Source organism: Haliotis rubra, unplaced genomic scaffold (genome assembly GCF_003918875.1).
Source record: "Haliotis rubra isolate DU_JTF1 unplaced genomic scaffold, ASM391887v1 Scf266, whole genome shotgun sequence".
In the NCBI taxonomy this organism is placed as follows: domain Eukaryota; kingdom Metazoa; phylum Mollusca; class Gastropoda; order Lepetellida; family Haliotidae; genus Haliotis; species Haliotis rubra.
Window position 1 is genome coordinate 111,300 of NW_025766736.1, and position 22,120 is coordinate 133,419.

The following is a 22,120-nucleotide window of genomic DNA, read 5'->3' on the forward strand; positions in this document are numbered from 1 at the left end:
AACAGGCCATGGCGAGATGTCATTTTTTCAGATGAATCCAGGTTTAACGTATCCTTTGCAGATGGACATCAACGGATTTATCGACATCAAGGAGAAAGACTTGAGCCAAAGTGTCCTTGAACATGATCGTTTTGGAGGAGGTGGTGTCATGATCTGACGTGCTATCAATGCCAACTTCCGATCCCAGATGGTAGTGGTTAACAGCAATCTGAATGCTCAACGTAATGTGGACAAAATCCTTCATCCGGATGTACTCACAATGATAGATCAACATGGCGGTCGTAACCATTTTGTGTTTCAGCATGATAATGCACGTCCCCATGCAACCAGGGCAACAAGGGGTGTTTTTAGTAATGAGAAAGTTCATATGATGGACTGGCCTTCATTGTCCCAAGACATGAACCCAATCGAGCATCTGTGGGATGGGCCTGGACGGAGAGTTGTGAGGACAGTTGCTGAATTGACACAGGCCCTTCCACATCACTGGCAGACCATTCCACAGCTGTTCCTGAGAAATTTGTATCTTGTGCACAGTGGGCACACACGATATTGTCTGCAAGTGACCCCTCCTTTGTTTGATGTCGTTGTTGCATCACTGACGTTGTTGTTGATTGGACATTTTCAGATGAAATTATCCACAGATGTTCACTTAAAACATATCTGCCAGTTACATTTATATATGTTCACATTTGTGTGAGTAAAGAAAGTATGAATATCAAATTGCGTTTTAATGGCTTTCAGCATATTTTCAGCCTCATAGAAATACAATCCATGTATTAAGAATAATTCTTGCTACAGTGTCAATATGTGTTCCCCTCTTACAAGCATAAACTGGCACGTCTCCCACCTGATCTAGACTACCAGTTGTCAGACTTCCATTTTTGTGGAAGCTGTGCTGGCTGAGTGGGTTAGATTGCTGACTTGCTACGTGCTGACTTGGTGCCTGACCCTGAGACTGGATTCGAATCCCTGATGGGACTCAACCCGATTAAGTTCTAGAACCTGTACTTTACTGAGAAACTGAAATTCCAAGTATAGCACATTACATTTGACAACTTTCTCAATGGCATCCTGTATTTATTTTCAGTCTCACCAATGTACCATATATTCCAGGAGATAAGCCAATTTTGAGGACCAAAAACAGCCATCTGTATAAGAGGGTTGGCTTATCTACGGGTTACACTTTCGTCAAACTTTTTTCAGGGGTAAGAAAATGACATTGTATCGCTTCGCGCGAACGAACAAGAGAAGATGAACAATGAAAAATTTGCAATTAAACATCACTAGACAAGATTATTTAACTTTTCTGTTCTAATTTGTTTTTGCTAAGCATGTGCATTTGTCATGTATACAAAGCCAGAAATAGCAATCAGCTGTGCACAGGTTAGCCAGCGAGCGACCGGTGATTTAGTTGTAACTATAGGTCATGTAAGGCATATCTATTATAATACCTAATGACAAGTACATTTAGCAATAGTAGCTGTTTACAATAAAGCCATGCAATATCCGCTGGAATTACATCACTTCCTCTACAGTTACAGCTACACATGGTCCCATTCACTGCTGCAGAAAAGCTGGTATATAAAGCTTTCAGTAAACAAACCTAAACCTGAGGAAAAAACATGGCTAATTAGTGACGACATCCATATATCCTGGAAGTTCAGCAGGAACTTTCTAAATGTGATATATCTCAACCTTCCCTGCATCATTCCAGAATATCTACGCACTGCACAGACTGTGGATGAAGACTAGCCTACCTGCAGGTGATGTCCTGGTTCCCCTTCATGTAGACTCAACGCCATAAACTCGTACTTCTTACTGTGAACACATACAATTATCACGACATACTACAATATATACCATCTCAGTGGTGTAGCAGATAGAGTGACTACCCCCAGAACGGATGGTAGGTGGTTTGAGTCCCTGGCTGCAGCAAACGGAAGGCAGGTTGAGCATTTGATAATGGGAGCATCCAGACTACTCAAATCATCAACATGAACAAAAATGACAAAGATGGCTTCATTGTAATCAGTAAATGATGAGAATCATGCACTCATTTTCTCCTCGCCAACTCCCCACTAATATGGTCTAGGATGAACTTAAGGATGTTCCTTAAAGACTGTGTGCATCTCCATAAAACTCATAAGTAATACCACCAAATTTTCTACATATAAATGTACTCAGTGCATGATATTCAGCACTGGAAGTCCCAAAGTAATTCAAGACAGGTAGACTCAACTAAGTTGTGAACAGGGGTGCTCTAGTACCTGATGGCAGGGTTTGCCCAATAAACAGATAAACCTACATGTCAACTTTCATTTATGGGGAAAATATATTACTTACCAAGACTCCAGCTTATTCGCATTGATCTGGTAGAGGCCTGGCCTGGACTTGTCTGCTGTCCCAGCCGTGTAGAACCCAGCTGGGGAATTGGCCATGGATGGTGGTGTTAACTGTAACCTGCAAGGGTCACAACATCATGTCAACACTTGAGAGTTATCATCATACACAAATGACTACTCTTGTCAAAGTCAGCACAGAGCTAATAATAATTAAAGTTTTGGTACAAATTCTTTTTTTACAAAATCTTTAAGTTCATCAAAATTTAGTTCTTGAAAACTCTAATCAAAGAGATAAGGACATGCTGCTTACACTCTGGGAATGTCATTGAGAGAGTGGAATATCTTCCTATACCAGTACTTACTCTAGAGGAATGTCTGGGAGAGTGTGGGTTATCTTGCTATACCAGTACTTACTCTAGAGGAATGTCTGGGAGAGTGTGGGTTATCTTGCTATACCAGTACTTACTCTAGAGGAATGTCTGGGAGAGTGTGGGTTATCTTCCTGTACCAGTACTTACTCTAGAGGAATGTCTGGGAGAGTGTGGGTTATCTTGCTATACCAGTAGTTATCTTGTGATTATTCAGCCATACCAGTACTTACTCTAGAGGAATGTCTGGGAGAGTGTGGGTTATCTTCCTGTACCAGTACTTACTCTAGAGGAATGTCTGGGAGAGTGTGGGTTATCTTGCTATACCAGTACTTACTCTAGAGGAATGTCTGGGAGAGTGTGGGTTATCTTCCTATACCAGTACTTACTCTAGAGGAATGTCTGGGAGAGTGTGAGTTATCTTGCTATACCAGTACTTACTCTAGAGGAATGTCTGGGAGAGTGTGGGTTATCTTGCTATACCAGTACTTACTCTAGAGGAATGTCTGGGAGAGTGTGGGTTATCTTGCTATACCAGTACTTACTCTAGAGGAATGTCTGGGAGAGTGTGGGTTATCTTCCTGTACCAGTACTTACTCTAGAGGAATGTCTGGGAGAGTGTGAGTTATCTTGCTATACCAGTACTTACTCTAGAGGAATGTCTGGGAGAGTGTGGGTTATCTTGCTATACCAGTACTTACTCTAGAGGAATGTCTGGGAGAGTGTGAGTTATCTTCCTATACCAGTACTTACTCTAGAGGAATGTCTGGGAGAGTGTGGGTTATCTTGCTATATACTTCCCTGTACTTGCTATACCAGTACTTACTCTAGAGGAATGTCTGGGAGAGTGTGGAGTTATCTTGCTACTTACCAGTACTACTACTCTAGAGGAATGTCTGGGAGAGTGTGGGTTATCTTCCTATACCAGTACTTACTCTAGAGGAATGTCTGGGAGAGTGTGGAGTTATCTTACCAGCTATACCAGTACTTACTCTAGAGGAATGTCTGGGAGAGTGTGAGTTATCTTGCTATACCAGTACTTACTCTAGAGGAATGTCTGGGAGAGTGTGATCTTGTTATCCAGTACTTACTCTAGAGGAATGTCTGGGACCAGTACTTACTTAGAGGAATGTCTGGAGAGGTGTAATACTTTACTCTAGAGGCATGTCTGACCTATGAGTGTGTGGGCCTATCTTATACCAGTACTTACTCTAGAGGAATGTCTGGGAGAGTGTGAGTTATCTTGCTATACCAGAATGTCTCCGGGAGAGTGTGAGTTATCTATACCAGTACTTACTCTAGAGGGAATGTCTGGGAGAGTGTGAGTTATCTTGCTATACCAGTACTTACTCTAGAGGAATGTCTGGGAGAGTGTGGGTTATCTTGCTATACCAGTACTTACTCTAGAGGAATGTCTGGGAGAGTGTGAGTTATCTTGCTATACCAGTACTTACTCTAGAGGAATGTAGAGTGTGGGTTATCTTATACCAGTACTTAGAGGAATGTCTGGGAGAGTGTGAGTTATCTTGCTATACCAGTACTTACTCTAGAGGAATGTCTGGGAGAGTGTGAGTTATCTTGCTATACCAGTACTTACTCTAGAGGAATGTCTGGGAGAGTGTGGGTTATCTTGCTATACCAGTACTTACTCTAGAGGAATGTCTGGGAGAGTGTGAGTTATCTTGCTATACCAGTACTTACTCTAGAGGCATGTCTGGGGGAGTGTGTGGGTTATCTTGCTATACCAGTACTTACTCTAGAGGAATGTCTGGGAGAGTGTGGGTTATCTTGCTATACCAGTACTTACTCTAGAGGAATGTCTGGGAGAGTGTGGGTTATCTTGCTATACCAGTACTTACTCTAGAGGAATGTCTGGGAGAGTGTGGGTTATCTTGCTATACCAGTACTTACTCTAGAGAGAATGTCTGGGAGAGTGTGGGAGTTATCTTCCTATACCAGTACTTACTCTAGAGGAATGTCTGGGAGAGTGTGAGTTATCTTGTCTATATCTTGCAGTACTTACTCTAGAGGAATGTCTGGGAGAGTGTGAGTTATCTTGCTATACCAGTACTTACTCTAGAGGAATGTCTGGGAGAGTGTGGGTTATCTTGCTATACCAGTACTTACTCTAGAGGAATGTCTGGGAGAGTGTGAGTTATCTTGCTATACCAGTACTTACTCTAGAGGAATGTCTGGGAGAGTGTGTGGGAGAGTTATCTTGCTATACCAGTACTTACTCTAGAGGAATGTCTGGGAGAGTGTGAGTTATCTTGCTATACCAGTACTTACTCTAGAGGAATGTCTGGGAGAGTGTGAGTTATCTTGCTATACCAGTACTTACTCTAGAGGAATGTCTGGGAGAGTGTGAGTTATCTTGCTATACCAGTACTTACTCTAGAGGAATGTCTGGGAGAGTGTGTGGGCTATCTTGCTATACCAGTACTACTTCTAGAGGAATGTAGAGGAATGTCTGGGAGAGTGTGGGAGTTATCTTCCTATACCAGTACTTACTCTAGAGGAATGTCTGGGAGAGTGTGGGTTATCTTCCTGTACCAGTACTTACTCTAGAGGAATGTCTGGGGAGTGTGTGGTTATCTTGTGATACCAGTACTTACGCTAGAGGAATGTCTGGGAGGGTGTGAAACAGTCGATGGAGTTGGGGACGGATCTGGTTAAAGCAGATGTCCTTGACGTAGTTCATCACTTCATCCTGTAAGTTACACCAACAAGTCACAGTTTGACACGAAATACTCACATATAAAACAAATACTACGAGTGAGTGAGTGAGTGAGTTTAGTTTAACAACGCTTCTAGCAATGTTCCAGCAATATCACGGCAGGGGGGACACCAGAAATGGGCTTCACACAGTGTACCCATCGGGGAATCAAACCCAGACCTTTGGCATGATGAGAAAATGCTTTAACCACTAGGCTACCTCACCGCCCCCACAAATTACTAAGAGCCACAGACTATACAAACAAAGTGGAAAAAGGAATCACCAGGCTAACTTGATCAGATGCAGGAATCACCATCTCTCATAGTGTTAATACTTCAACACTAGTTACCATGGCAATATGTACATATTTTACAGATTCTCATGCACTGCGATGAAGGCAAATAAGATGTCATCTGCTGTTATGTTATCAATCAACTGAATATCATCTGGATCAATATGTCAAGCATGTCCTGCTTGACTGTATCAAAATGATTTTTCCATCACAAGGGATAAATATTTCAGTGTTAAAACTGTTAAAGATCTTTTTATAATGATAATCATCATTTTATTATTGAATTTTTAAAAGAGATAGAATTGATAGACAAATTTTGATTAATATGTCTTGTAAATACATGTACTTTTATGATTGGTAGTTTAGATTAGTAACTGAGATTGATAGTGGCTGTATCCTCGATGGGGTTCAAAGTACTGTAAAACTATTGTCCTCCTGAGAGGATACGTAAGTCTCAAAACATTCAAAAAAATGTAAACCTACCACATTATTTAATCGTAGGAGATATGTTATTTTAACTAAAGGCTAGATTTGTCTACAATCGCTAACATCTGAAGGGACGGTGTAAATCCAACTAGGGTCCATCCAGGTAGCAAAGGCACTGTAAGTCCCCATGGTCCCTAGTATGGTGATCTACCTTCAGTTGTTGGCGATCTATAGCCCATTTTAATACTGTCTTGTCCTAATTTGAAATCTAATTTTAGAATGAGATGTTAGTTTTAATTCTTGATACTGTGATATTCTAGTTGGTTTTACTGTCCTTCGTTGACAGGATTTTTATAATTTACATGTATTCATGGTCAATTTGAAACTTGTTTTAGTCTTGATATGGCTGAAATACTGCCGATCTGACTGTAAATTTAAACTTTCACTCACTGAGTCAATGCTCAATATGAACACACCAGACACATCAAAGTAAGAATTTATCATTAAACAGTTTCCATTTTCAAGATCTCTACATACAGTTCCTTTTCCATATCTGTTTAAGGATTTTATTTTGTTTCAGGATTTTATTTTGAATAAGAAAACAGAACACTGTCATAAAGATATCTGGCTTGCCTTGTCAAATAACAACATTGTTATTGAATACAGAGACCTGAATCGCAATTAAAAATGTCAAGTTTGGCCACTATATGATCAGATAATCAGTAGGGATGGGCGATAATACCGGTTAACCGGTATATTGCAATTCTAACTTCATAATACGAGATAATGCGGTACACTTTTCGCGAATCGGTTTACCTGATATGATCGGTAATTTTCGTACTTGTAGTCAAAACTAGTAGTAATACCATTTGTATTTCCTTTATATTATTATACATTAATAGTTTTGAGAATGTTTAATGGTCACATAATTGCAGTCATGGAAAAGGACTCAGACTAGCAATAGTACTGGCGAAAGTGATAGAGGTGAATAGTTGGCAACAATTGGCTTTTTTGCTTGTACACATAAATACATAGTGAATTGAATTCCTCAAAGCAATGCACTTCTGTAGAAGGCATGTTAAATTCATATTCTGATAAATTTATGTCAAAACTTATTACCACTGAACTGAAACTGAATTCCTTGCTTGTATGTAATTTCTTCTGGAATGCTTTAAGATCTTGTCCAAAACCTTCTTTTTCTGATATTTCCAGCATTTGTTTGCGTATCCTAGCAACCTCCTTGAGACCAAGGTCATGCACTTCCTGTGGTGACATGTCACAGGACAGGTGGAAGTTGAGGCACATCTGGTAGAACTCCACACCATTCTTGAGCGTGCACACCCCTTCTGCTGCCCTGAGGTGTTGCATGTATTCCTGCAACATCACATTATCTTCTGACAATACCTCTTATAATGGGAAAAGGTACAACAATTTGCTGTGCAAAGTTATTTCCATTATATATGCCAGAGTGCTTTCATCATGGGTTGAATCCAAAAAGATACGTCTGCACAACTAGGTGTACAGACTAATGTCCCTTAGACGTGCCAGAATACTATGATCTTGGGTTCAAGTTCCATATTAGTTATTAAACTAATTCTTGGTTGTCTTCATCAAGCAACTGATGGGTTTAATCAAATTTGCACCTAATTATGAAACAGCAATATCTATGCAGTCTCAACATGCTGACATATTTTCTGCATCCCAGTGAGCACACATGAATTATTCAGCGTTTATTGTGTAGTCTGATGTACATGGATTGCTGGATTCCTGTGGTGATACTATTTCTAACCAGGTTTGAGCAACTAACTGCTTGGGGCTTTTTGGTAAATCAGAGTTAAATCTACCTCAGTTGCTTGAAAGTCAGATGAGCTAAAAAGACAATGTCTCCAGCAACTAATCACAAGAATAAACTGTAGAGATTGAGGGATCCAGCTCCTAAACTGATTGTCATGTCATCGTATACCAACTGCTTTGATTGATGCTCGTGATATCAACCACTAGTTTGCCAGGACTTGAACATTTACAGATGTCTCGCATATAGTTATATACATACATTTACTAGGAAGTCTTTCAGCTTCTCCAGACAAGGCCTGATGTTAGTAATGAGTACACTCTCGGCCTGCTGTTTCAATGTGTCTCTGTAACAAGACAAACATGTGATAAAATCAGTTATGAGAATCTTATTTAGAACATTTATCATCCAAAACTGTGTTCCACAGGAGATATTGCTTGTGTGAGATCATATGATATCTCCTAGGAGATATCCTTTTGACAGTAGATTTTGTACAATGCCCTGACAATGCTATGACATCATCAACTTGATGTCATCACAATGCTATGACATCACTGCACTGCAAGTCTAATTGGTAGTACAGTGTTGAGAGATGTACATTTGTCATTGAAAACTAATGAAGAATGATTTTCGATGATGATAAATAAAATCAATCACCACTCGTTGATAAGTGTAAAAAATATCCCTGATATCATATTACATCAACACTTTCGTTGATATAATTGATATCAGTAGACACTTGGGTGAGATTCTCTATATGTCATGAAAACAATGTCAATTGTTCTTAATACATCCATCTTCGCTTGCTTCAGTACTGAAAACAGTTTCATCACCACTTGACTACTGAACAGAACATAATAATTCATATCTTGTCTTTAAATATTGAAGTAATGAAAATCCAACCAGATGTCTCAACCATGAACAACTCTTTTGCTTAGTCAACCATTGTTTCTGTGTTTCGTCGTCTGTGACATCATTAAACAATTAAACGTGACGTCAATGAAGAGGGCTGTCACACTTGATTACTGAGTTTTACTGCACAAATGCACATGAATAAAATGGATAATAAAGAAATGATCACACGTGAGCAAGTTTGGGCAATTATTTAGCTCAATCAAGGATAGAAATGCAATTCTTTTAAGGAAATATGTGTGCTCCTGCCTTTTGATGACATAAAACAGTTATGTTTATTTTTTTATTTTATTTTATTTTATTAAAGGATACTTATATAGCGCACATATCCAGGCAACTAGTGCTTGCTCAAGGCGCTGATATTTTTTCCCCCTCGACCATTGGATGTCATTCTCAATGGCACATCATATTATCAATCTCAACTCCCTGGAGAGTATACAACTCTTGCAGCCAAGATTAAGTCTTTGTAACATGAAACAATTTCAGCAAAATCTTCATGATTGATGATACAACACATGCTTGAGTACCATTTGAAGGGTTAAAGCTATTGGAGAAGAACTGGCCAAGGTTGGGTTCACATTGGGAGAAGAATTAACCTTGGTCAGTTCTTCCCTGAGGAAGAACATGAATCTGGAAATGTTACAGTGCAAGAATATCAAGGTTTTGTTGTATTACTGAGAACATACAGCTCTTCTGTAGAGAGTGGCCCTTCTGATTTGAGGAACGGCTGTATCAGTACAGATTCTTCAACAGGTTCTGTTATCATCATCTCCAACTGGCTTGGCACCGATTCCTGAATGAGAGACAATAGAGTGGACATAGTCAGAGGGGTAAATTTAATATGTGATCTTGACTATCAATTGGCAGACTTGTGGAAGCCGTGATGGCTGAATAGGTTAGATCGCTGACTTTGAGTGCTGGCAATCAGGACTGTGGGTTCGAATCCTGGAGAGGACTCAACCCGAAAAAGTACTAGAATTTGTGTTTTACTGAGTAGGCATAATCCCAACTATAACATATGTTGCAAAAGAGAGGTCAATCAATGGTAATCAAAAGTGTGTCAGTTCTTTAAAGCCAAACTCACTGTGTGGAGTAGGAGATGACAGGAACACAGGACTGAGATAGGGATTTCATCTTATTTTTATATCAATTTACTTGTCAACAATCCTGTCAACATACTACCTTCTAATGTTTGTCTTTTTAACATAGCACATAACATTTCTTCAGGTTTCCATTGAAGTTTCCATTTTTTGTATCCATTGTGTGTGCACTCTATCCCATGGATGGCACTATCATGTTTGGTACTATCCAATGTTTGGTACTCTGTCTAACATTTGGAACCATCCTATGTTTGGAACTATCTATTGTTTGGTACTATCCTTTGTTTGAGGCTATCCCACATTTGGTACTCTATCCAATGTTTGGTAATGTCACAAGATTGGATTTATCCAATGTTTGGTACTTTCCATTGTTTGAAACTATCCCACATTTGGTACTCCATCTCATGTGTGGTACTATCCAACATCTGATACTCTATCCCATGTTTGTTACTATCCAGTGTTTGGTACTATCCCCTGTTTGTTACTATCCCCTGTTTGGTATTGTCCCCTGTTTGGTATTGTCTTCTGTTTGGTATTGTCCCCTGTTTGGTACTATCCCCTGTTTGGTACTATCCCCTGTTTGGTATTGTCCCCTGTTTGGTATTGTCCCCTGTTTGGTACTATCCCCTGTTTGTTACTATCCCCTGTTTGGTATTGTCCCCTGTTTGGTATTGTCCCCTGTTTGGTACTATCCCCTGTTTGGTATTGTCCCCTGTTTGGTATTGTCCCGCGTTTGGTATTGTCCCCTGTTTGGTACTATCCCCTGTCTGGTACTATCCCCTGTTTGGTACTGTCCCCTGTTTGGTAGTGTCCCCTGTTTGGTATTGTCCCCTGTTTGTCCCCTGTTTGGTATTGTCCCCTGTTTGGTACTATCCCCTGTTTGGTACTATCCCCTGTTTGGTATTGTCCCCTGTTTGGTACTATCCCCTGTTTGGTACTGTCCCCTGTTTGGTACTGTCCCCTGTTTGGTATTGTCCCCTTTGGTTTGGTACCTATCCCTGTTTGGTACTATCCCCTGTTTGGTATTGTCCCCTGTTTGGTATTGTCCCCGTTTGGTACTATCCCCGTTTGTTTGGTATTGTCCCCTGTTTGGTACTATCCCCTGTTTGGTATTGTCCCCTGTTTGGTATTGTCCCCGGTATTGTCCCCTGTTTGGTACTATCCCCTGTTTGGTATTGTCCCCTGTTTGGTACTATCCCCTGTTTGGTACTATCCCCTGTTTGGTATTGTCCCCTGTTTGGTACTGTCCCCTGTTTGGTACTGTCCCCTGTTTGGTATTGTCCCCTGTTTGGTAATGTCCCCTGTTTGGTACTATCCCCTGTTTGGTATTGTCCCCTGTTTGGTATTGTCCCCTGTTTGGTATTGTCCCCTGTTTGGTACTATCCCCTGTTTGGTATTGTCCCCTGTTTGGTATTGTCCCCTGTTTGGTACTATCCCCTGTTTGGTATTGTCCCCTGTTTGGTATTGTCCCCTGTTTGGTACTATCCCCTGTTTGGTATTGTCCCATGTTTAGTGTTATCGCATGTGACACAATGAATGTGAACTAATCACAAAGAAAATATTCCAACATATATCAAATACACTCACCAAGGAATGTTTGTGCATAGTGAGTCCTTCCTTTATTCCTTGTTTTAAGACAGGAATCACTTGGAGAATCTGTAAACCATTCGAAATATAATTCTCATGTGTGTGTGAAAACTCATTTTGTAAAGTATTCCAATACAATAATTATCAGACAACTAAACAAGTTGAATTAAATTAAATTTCAAAGGGATACTTCCCTCCTAAATATATCTCCATCAAAGATAACTGAAATTGGTAATTAGATCCATCAAGGAAAAACGACTTTCCTTAATGTCCTTTTGCATTACATGGGACATTTTGGATCTGCACAGTGGATCAATAACCATAGGAATCAAAGGAAAAGTTATATCTAGGTTCCTGAGAATAGAAGATTCTATCTCTATACGTCATGCAGGTGACACATGGCTAAATGACTTCATTACCACATCATCTGCAACTGTACAGTACACTTCAGTAGTAAATGAGAAACTGCTGTTAGGATGCACTTGAATTGTTTGTTTGTTGTTTACACAGCACTCAGCAATATTCCAGCTATGTGGCTACGGTCTCTAAATGATTGAGTCTGGACCAGACAATCCAGTGATGAACAGCATGAGCATCGATCTATGCACTTGGGAGACGATGACATGTGTCAACCAAGTCAGCGAGCATGACCACCCAATCCTGCCAGCACTTCTTACGACAACATCGGTAACTGAAGACCAATTCTAACCCGGATCTTCACGGACCATTATCCCCTTTAAATAACATAGAATGTAGTATATCAGATATTACAAGGTCTCCCCAGGGCTTACAAAATATAATGCTCTTGGAGAAAATTGGTAGTTGAATAAAACTACAACAAAATTACAAAAACAAAATCTAAAATGTGCATGCCAGTAGTATGTAGAGGATATTATGTGAGTGCCCACTATGTTTACGACATGAGTGCCTAAATGTTGGTATTTCCTGAGCGAGAGCGAGTGTCGTAAACATAGCATGATATGGGCACAAATATGATATTCTGTTTATTACCGAAGTCGTCAAATTCAGGAAAATAAACCCAAATCTACTTTCAAACATAGGCTGTCTACCCACCGTCGCCGCATGTAGAACGCAACATCATAGAAGAAACATGATGTCATAACATTGTTCATGATGTCACGTCACCATGACAAAGTGATATTTTGCCCAAGGGCATTGTATGAAAAATATTAACCCCGATATTATCGCCCTCATAGGTCATAATATCCAATATTGATACCTCCTGTTATTATTGGTGTCTGAGAATGACTGGTTAAATCCCCGGTATGACTAAAACAACTGGCATTCACGTTGTGTATGTGACTTACCCTGTGAGGCAATGCCTTGAGCTTGGCCAGATACTTCGTGTAGCCAACGTGGGAGTTGAAGTCTTGGTAGCCTAGCACCTGGTGCAGCTCATTGTGGATACCCTCCATGAAGTTTATAGGGAACAGGTAGCTGCACATGAAGTACAGGTATTTAGTAAAATATATTGTAGTAGTAGTTGTTGTCGAAGTAGTAGGTGTTTTCACAGTAGTAGTAGTAGTAGCAGTAGTAGTAGCAGTAGTAGTAGTAGTAGTAGTAGTAGTAGTCGTAGGCAGTAGTCTGTAAAAAATCGAGTCTGGACCAGACAACTCAGTGATCAACAGCATGAGCATCGATCTACGCAATTGGGATATGATGACATGTGTCAACCAAGCCAGCGAGTCTGACCTTTCGATCACGTTAGTCGCCTCTTATGACAAGCATGGGTTGCTGAAGATCAATTCTAACCCAGATCTTCACGGGTAGTAGAGTGATTGAGTGAGTTCAGTGTTACGCTGCACTCAGCAATATTCGAGCATCATACTGCGCATTTGGGATATGATGACATGTGTCAACCGAGTCAGCAAGCCTGACCACCCGATCCTGTTAGTCGCCTCTTACGATAAGCATAGTCGCCTTTTGTGGCAAGCATGGGTTGCTGAAGACCTATTCTACCCCGGATCTTCACGGTTCTCACAGGTAGTAGTAGTAGTGGTGGCAGCAGTAGTAGTAGTAGTAGTAGTAGTAGTAGTAGTAGTAGTAGGAGCAGCAGCAGCAGCAGCATTAGTACTAGCTGTAGTTAGGGGTGACTAGCGATAGTCTAATGCAATATACTAATGCGATAGCGATAGTCTATTGCGACCAACTATTGCAATACTAATGCAATAAGTTTTTCTCCTTGAATTATCTCATTTGAAGTCATTTCCCAATTGAATGTATAGTTTAAATGAAATAACTCTTTTAATAACTCACAAGAAACTTGAAACCCAATCAAGTAAACATTTAAAACAAACTCAATGAAGCTGCAAGTCTGCATCCAAACATCCTGTATTTTGCACTGCATATTTATCAACGGAAGTCAAGTACTAAACTATCGATAGCCACACATACTATCGATGCATCGATAGTTTTTCATTTCTACCATTGATTAATTGATATCAGAGACTCAACAATTGCAATCTATCGATAGTTAGAAGCATCCTTACAGCCCTTGTAGTAGTAGTGGTAGTAGCAGTAGTAATAGTAGTAGTAGTAGTAGTAGGAGGAGGAGGAGGAGGACTAGCAGTAGCAGCAGTAGTAGTGTGAGGCAATGAGTGGTGTAAGACTATGAATAGGAGTGAACGCCAAATTGTTCAAGCCATACCACAGCTGACTATAAATAACCAAGTGAAAATACAGAAAACAATGGTTGATAGCATGACCGACTTCTGACACCAGGATATCTGTTCAGCAAAGATTGCTACCAAACATGACTACTTACCACTTAAACTTTGCCCCATCTAGGTAGGATTTCAGGTCTTCCTTGATGATGGCAAGGCTGTCTCTGGTTACCTGGGAGCACGACCTGGCATCCAAAGCTTCAGCTTCTGACAGGAACTCTCGAACCTTAGCCTGAAAATATAACACAAAAGGCTGACAGTGCGAAGATATTACCAACAATATCTGACTATTTTCTCTACATCTTCTTCTGGCTATTACTTATCAGATATAGTGAAGGGTTTTGTCAAATGTGTAACTTGATCGAGGTGGCTGCCAAGTTCGAATGATACTTAAAATAACAACTAAGAACTTTTTAAAGTTCGAATGATACAGAAAATAACAACTAAGAACTTTTTAAAAATTGCCAATGTTAAATATATCAATGTCTTTTTCCTTGATTTAGGTACCATTAATAATTTATGGCTAGCGGGGGATGATTTTACGGGGGTCACCCATTTTGTTCTGGGGAGGTAGGGGGGTCATCGATTTTGTGACATGTCGTTATTGATTTTGTACATGACATGCAGGGAGGTCACTTACTCTTTACATAAATTTTAGGGTATGTCATTCACATTGTACATGCTTCTCCATAAAAATCATCATCACCTCCCATAGCCATAAATTATGAATGGTCCCTTGATTACAGCCATGGGCATCAACTTTTGATTCCTAGATAAATCCCCATTACACATCCAAGCCATATTAAATAGTGAATACTGCAAATACTGAACAAACTGTTGACCTCTCTGTTCAGATATGCTTCTTCGCTGATGTCATCCCAGCAGTCCTCGTTGTCATGGTTACCACAGTAGGAAGCAAACTCAGGACTGTCTGCGTGTCTCCACTGCCAGAACCTGTCAAACAGGGACTCCACATCCGCTGTGCTACTCATAGCTGATACTCAGGCTGAAATGTAACAATACCAATATAAGCTACACAGGAGAAACAAAACTAAAAGGGGCGGATACAGCTTTTTGAGAAAGGGGGGGTGCACACTAATGAGAAAAGGAGGGGTGCACACTTCATTTTCACCAGCGTTTCAATGGTCATTTAATAAATTTAATAAATTTTCAGGGCAAAAGGGGGGTTTGTGTGTGCACCCACCCCTGCATCCACCTTTGGTTTCACATTTCACAGAAAGAAGAAGAAGAAGAAAATAGTTTATTTGGGTGTCCAGTGCTGTGTACATGAAAATCACATAAAATGATAAAACAATGTAAAAATACACAACACCCGCCAACGCTGGGCGTTAGGGCTAGCCTCATTCAGAGTCACCAAGCCTATTCTAACACATAGGCTATCAAAGTTAAGAATTCAAGGGCTACTTAACGCTTTAATAAGGGCTACTGCTAAAATACATGTATGCAAAATTTAAAAGCACTTTACAAATACAAATACACGGGGCATTTGATAATCATTTAAAATACACGTTAATATATACATTAAAAAAAAATAAAAATTAAAAAAAAAATAAAAAATAAAAAAATAAAAATATATATTATCGTATCCTAGATAGCGTATTGATATTTACCAATTTACACTTGTGACAATAGGGGATTGTGATATAACCTGCGCCTGTGCATGGATTTAATTAGTGCGGCTACGGAGTTGGATAAGTTGTCGCACTGCATGAGAAATATGGTCTGTTCTACAGGAGTCAATAAACCAAAATTTGGATTAAGAGACGAAGCACAGTCCCAAACATAAGTTCTTAAATCTACATAAAGGTTACATGATGTTAGAAAATGAACCTCGCCTACAATGCTATTAGCGTTACAGTGTTTACAAATACGGTCAGTTAATGGGGTTTTTGGAAAAGTTTCAGTTTCGAGAGGAAGGGTGTCACAACTTTGCCAATAAACTGCGATGTTCTCTACTGGATACATTAGTCACATACTGGGAGGTATTAAGAGACATTTTGAACTGTCGATAAGTTCTCAGTTTATTACCGTTAGTTAACCCTTTATCATCCCAAATTTGATTCAACCATAAATCCTTATTATTATTAATAAGCGCATTTGCTTTCACATCAACTGTTTTTGACTGACCAGTTTGTTTTTTTCACAATAGGTTTTTTGACAAAAGAATCCAGGTGTATACATCTGTGCGGGCTGAAGGAATTTGATAGTGGCTTTTGAGAGAAGGCTTTTGTCAGCTACCAGTTATCATCGTGTTAACATAGATGTGACAATGCATGCCTTATGGATAGCTGCATTTGTGTCCAGCATCACATTCACAACCAACAATGTGTTTTGTTCACTGCAGAAGTGGCTGATGTATGCCAACTGCTACACTTTAGATAGGATGTTGAACACTGCAACATGCACTTCATCCCATTGAATCTTTGTTTGCTTATCATGTTTTCTTTCATTTAAAATTTCAATTAAATTTTTTATCATTAAATCACATGCACAAATTCTGTACTTTTCATATAAGCAAACTTAGGTTCATTATAATATAATGCTGAAAAAAGGAAACATGTTTGACTTATCTTAATGATGTGATCATATATTGTTTGCAATTCAAATTAAGGCCAGACCAATTTTATTTCTTGTTTAACGGATTTGTTGGTCATATATTTTTAAGAATAAAAAAAGAAAGAAATTAATTTTCCCCACTCAAAAAAATAAAATCCTCATGTTTTTATTGCCCCAAAATGTAAACTTACGAAAAAAGTTTTTATTGTTTTTTTACCCTTATACACTTCATAAATTGCCAAAAGTAAAATACTTTTAGTATTCAAAAGGAATATTACTTTGACTGGTGATTTGTATTTTCTATTTTTTCCCCTCCTGCCTTTAGGTTTTCTGAGGACAAAAATCTTTAAAACAAGAAATAAAATTGGTCTGGCCTACTGCATAAAAAACACTTGTTCTACCATGTCTTTACAACAATGTTTTTCACCCTATTTTTAACCCCTCACATAGACAAACAGTTGCAGTCATCGGTGTAAAATATATTATAGTAAAGGAAGAGAAGAATTCCAAAACTGCTATGATTTGGATTTGCTTTCCACATCGAATTGAGCTTGCTCTGATAACGGTGACCCTACCACCAAACAATAGAGAGAAAAGAAAAAAACAAGAGTGCACTCCCTTTGATCCATGACCGGCATTGCAAGGCCATAAACCCATTAAGTACACATCAAAATAAGTAAATTCACGCCATTAATTGTGTACTGCTGGATGCAGATACCACATCGACACAAGTAAACATGCACAACCAGTGACTTACATGTATCACGCGATCACGATCCCGTTTTGACAACAGCCGGCGAGGTCAACTTTCTGCCCGGGATAGCGGAAGTTCTTGATGACCTCAATGAATATTCAGCGCCGCCTATATCCATTCGATTTGCCGCATAATATCGATAACCATTATACATTGCATGTATATATCATGCAGAGATGTCGTTCACTGCATAAGGACCTTTCATAATTTATAGATAGGGGAGTGATGATGATTTTAAGGGGTGTGGGGTGGGTGGGTTAATTGTCACTCATTTTCTTCTGGGTAGGTAGGGGGTCATCAATTTTGTACATAAAAATATTTTAAAATTATGGGAAGGGAGGGTCATTCATTTTGTACATGACATGCAGGGGGGTCACTTAAATACTCTGTACGTAATTTTTTTTATGGGGGGGCATTCACATTGTACACCGTTCAGCATAAAAAATTCATTACCCCCAAACCCCCACCTTTTCTTGATTTATGATGTAATGTGAGTGAGTGATGTAATTTTCGGATCAGAGAGAGAGAGAGAGAGAGAGAGAGAGAGAGAGAGAGAGAGAGAGAGGTGAAAACGTAAAGTAGAACTCGTACCTCTCTCGTCCAGGCTAGTGTCCCTACTAGACTCTAGTATATTTCCAGTGCACCATAAACCTACTGACGTCACATGTTATATTTACAACGTGAGGATATAAAGCTATATTTATGTCAGTGCAGAGATATTTGTAATCTTTATGGATGTGTCTGGATGCTCGTTGTAACGTGAAACCGAACTGTGTTGTAAGCTGTTGTTATTGTGCTGGCAAATGTGTTGAAATGACATGTTGTAACGAATAACCCAAACTTGTAATTTTCAACTTTAGTTTTGACTTACAAGTAATAATGTTACAATCTTAGCTTACTCATAACACACTGATTGTATTACCCGTAGAGGTTATTTATGAGTTTGTTGTTTCAACTATTAACACTCTCAGCAACGGGGACAGTGGGGGTAGCCTAGTGATTAAAGCGTTCGCTCGTCAAGCCGGATATCAGGGTTCGATTCCCCACATGGGTACAATGTGTGTGTCCCCGCCGTGATATTGCTGGAATATTGCTAAAAGCGGCGTAAAATCATACTCACTCACTCAGAAACTTTCCAGCAATAGCAATCTGTAAATTATCGAGTTGGTCCTGGAGGTTGATATAATGAACATTGACTTATGCACATGCATCAGCTGACTCAGCGCTACTGACCACTATGAGTCGACTCTTTATTGGGAAAACACGTTATGTGTCACAATTTAATGCTTTGTTTCGACAATCTTCAGTATAAATTGTGTTGGTCAAAATGATTTTACGTCCCTTCTAACAATAACGTTCCTTTCCGAGTGAGTGAGTTTAGTTTTACGCCGCTTTCAGCAATATTCCAGCAATATCACAGCGGGTGACATCAGAAATGGGCTTCACACATTGTACCCATGGGGGGAATCGAACCCGGGTCTTCCAAATGGCAGGCGAACGCTTTAACCGCTAGGCTACCCCCCGCCCCGTTCCTTGCTGAAAAGCCACTGAATGGTTTGTGTCTCCCATTTTTCCTTATAAATAATAGATTCTGGATCAGACCATCCAATGATTAACATTCTTAGCATCGATATATGATATGGAATACGATAACATGCATGCACCAAGTCAGGCTTTAATAATGTTATCAGGGGTCGGCGACCCCTCGATTTTCATTCTCAGCTCCCTGAGAATAATACAACCCCGGTGAGACCCTGGTGAGGATCATTACATAGGAATATTACAATCCCATCCTACCTTGAACCCATCTACAACTGGATAAACTGGCGAACAAAGTCACTAGCAATTAATGCTCCTTCTGCATTCTACACTGTTGTCAGTAGACATGCCAACCCGAATCCTGTCCCATGGCCTTCACATACCCCCCACCCACCGCCACCCCGAAAACTAACATAAACTTTAACCAACAACAACAGAAAGAAGAATGACACCAACAAAAATAGAAAAAAAAAGAATAAAACCCCACCAAAAATCTCTTTATTTTAAAGACACTGGGATATGTAAAATAGTGCTATATTCAACAGCAAACCCATATTCATTCATAACTATTATCTCTAAGATTTGATGATATATCATTCTTGTAATATGTATTACATTGTGTCAGAATTGATCAATATTGTGTATGTACACAGCAGACCGCTAGTGAAGACAGACTTGGTTATTGTTAACCGCCGTTTCAAAAACGTATAGATTAAGAAATTCCTCTGAGATTATAAAACTCTGTGGAGACATATGACATCATTATACAAGTTTGAAATGTTTTCATTTGATTGAGAAAAAAATCAACATGTGAGTATTAGGGACTGAATTTATATGTAGGGCAGCGTGCATAATCGGCAAACAACGCATTCTTTGACTGGCCAAGAGATGGAGATAACGGAGGTGGCCTAGCAGCGTACAAGATTTGTTTGTTTGTTTGTTGTTTAACGCTGACTCAGCAATATTCCAGCCATATGATGACGGTCTGTAAATAATCGAGTCTGGACCAGACAATCCAATGATCAACAGCATGGGCATCGATCTACACAGCTGGATTACGATGACATGTGTCAACCAAGTCAGCGAGACTGAACACCCGATCCCGTCAGTCGCCTCTTACGACAAGCATGGGCTTCTGCAGCCTGGTTCCCTGGGTCTGTTGCGCCTGCGCTACTCTCGTGGTTCCCTGGGTCTGTCCCCGCAACAGACCCAGGGAACCAGGCTGGGGCTTCTGAAGACCAATTCCAACCCGGATCTTCACGGTAAGCATCGTGCACATACTTCAGATAATATTTTCTCTTACAACACAACTGACGAACGGAAATAATCAGACACACGACTTGTGTAAACCACTTAAAATTATGAACGCCGAGGTTAACATGTTCTTTTTGTTTGTTTGTTTTTTATTTCATTTTGTCAAAAATGAAATGTATTCAGAGTCACGGGGTCCGTGCACCTGTACCCCATTTAAACCCTCATCAAAGCAAACACATCGAGTTAGGTGTTAGCAACACAGTTACTTAACCCTTTGAGTAGACCAAGTAGACCGCTTTTAGAAATATTGTAGCATTATCTCGGCGGGGAACCAAGATCGGCTTCACACTTGGTGAACATATGGGTGAGCGAACGTGTTAACCACGCGGCAACCTTCCGCCTCTGGTAAGTATATACGTTTCCTCCCATGCAACCTAAAGCATCAACATCATCTGGACAGGGATGAGAAGGACCTAGCCATGGTGGATCTCCTGTGTTGAAACACATTCGGTTGCAACAGGGCATATGATATAATTCATCTATCATTCGATTATGAAGATTTGGCAAAGTTGTAGATTTGCTTACAATTGTACTGCTGTTATGTATAATTTCTCGGAACTAACATAGGTTTATTTATATCAGTTGAGTTAATGAACAAAATGAAAAACAAATCGTAAATGAACGGGATTCGTACGTGCACTCTACCACTGATGCATAAGTTAGAAAAGTAGAGTTGCTTCCCTTACATCGACATGGCAAGGGGAGCGGAAAGGTTTCAAGTGTGGCCATGTGTTATATACATGAAAGTGGCTTTGGACCAGCACACAGTTGAACGTTATGAGATTTGCTTAAGCTTCTGAAATTTCCTCCGGGTAAATTGTACCACGAACATGGGACCTAGCTGAAGAACCGGGTTAGAATTAACCTTCAGCAACCTTTGTCGTACGTAAGAGCTTAAGCAATGCTACTGACAGGAGTCAGGCTTGCTGGTGTGGTTGACGAATGTCATAGTATCCCAACGCTCATCGATGCTCATGATGTCAATCACTGGATTGTCCGATTCAGACAGGATCTGAATTATTTAGAAACTGTCGTCATTTAACTGGAATGTTGATACCTGCCATTAAACAACAAATTATGTTGCATCTGTAAAGGATATTATATGAACTAAATTTTACCAATGGGTAGTATTTGATCACATATAAATATATAAATTAAGACAAATTAATTACCTGTCTTATTTATAACACTTCGTTGTCATGTCAGTGTATGACCTACACTATTTCAGCACAATATCATGGCAGATCAGTGAATGATTGACACTACCTGTGTTATAACACATCAATAGTACACAACACTATACCTGTCTTAGTTATAACACACTTCGTTTCAGCATAATATCATGGCAGATCAGTGAATGATTGAAACTGCCTGTGTTATGACACATCAACAGTGCACTATCATAGTAGTTTATCAGTAAATAAACACTATCATCATGTCATACCTGTCAATGATTGAAACTGCCTGTGTTTTGACACATTAACATTAATGCTATCATCATGCTATATGAGTGAATGATTGATACTGTATTTTAATCAATCAATAGCACGCTATCTCCATGTCAATTCCGTGAATGATTGACACTAACTACGCTCTACATGTAATTGATCAACAGCAGGCTGTCATCATCTCAGATCATTCACCAGCTAACTATCATGATATAAGATCAGTGAATGATTGACTCTACCCGTGTTTAGACACATCAACGATCACAGCA

The 22,120-nt window shown here is 39.6% G+C and overlaps 1 protein-coding gene across 4 annotated transcripts in view; it reads right to left on the reverse strand.

Annotated features, from left to right (window-relative positions):
* The window catches only part of LOC124280374, a 28,629-nt gene extending 10,408 nt beyond the window's left edge, over window positions 1–18,221 (reverse strand). For 2 of the 4 annotated variants that reach the window (XR_006899666.1, XR_006899665.1), the window contains exons 1-11: window positions 17,554–17,803; window positions 15,062–15,225; window positions 14,321–14,451; window positions 12,864–12,993; window positions 11,536–11,604; window positions 9,535–9,641; window positions 8,198–8,282; window positions 7,264–7,518; window positions 5,326–5,420; window positions 2,344–2,460; window positions 1,758–1,818 (exon numbers count right to left, since the gene is read on the reverse strand). Coding sequence is in view for 2 of the 4 variants with exons in the window: in XM_046716281.1 (XP_046572237.1) it covers window positions 1,758–1,818; window positions 2,344–2,460; window positions 5,326–5,420; window positions 7,264–7,518; window positions 8,198–8,282; window positions 9,535–9,641; window positions 11,536–11,604; window positions 12,864–12,993; window positions 14,321–14,451; window positions 15,062–15,211 (1,200 nt within the window). In the remaining 2 variants the exon portion in view is untranslated. Of the gene's footprint in view, window positions 1–1,757; window positions 1,819–2,343; window positions 2,461–5,325; window positions 5,421–7,263; window positions 7,519–8,197; window positions 8,283–9,534; window positions 9,642–11,535; window positions 11,605–12,863; window positions 12,994–14,320; window positions 14,452–15,061; window positions 15,226–17,553; window positions 17,804–18,141 lie in introns of those variants that run through there. The other 2 variants (XM_046716281.1, XM_046716282.1) reach the window with 2 other exon arrangements.
* Window positions 18,222–22,120: the final 3,899 nt, after the last annotated feature.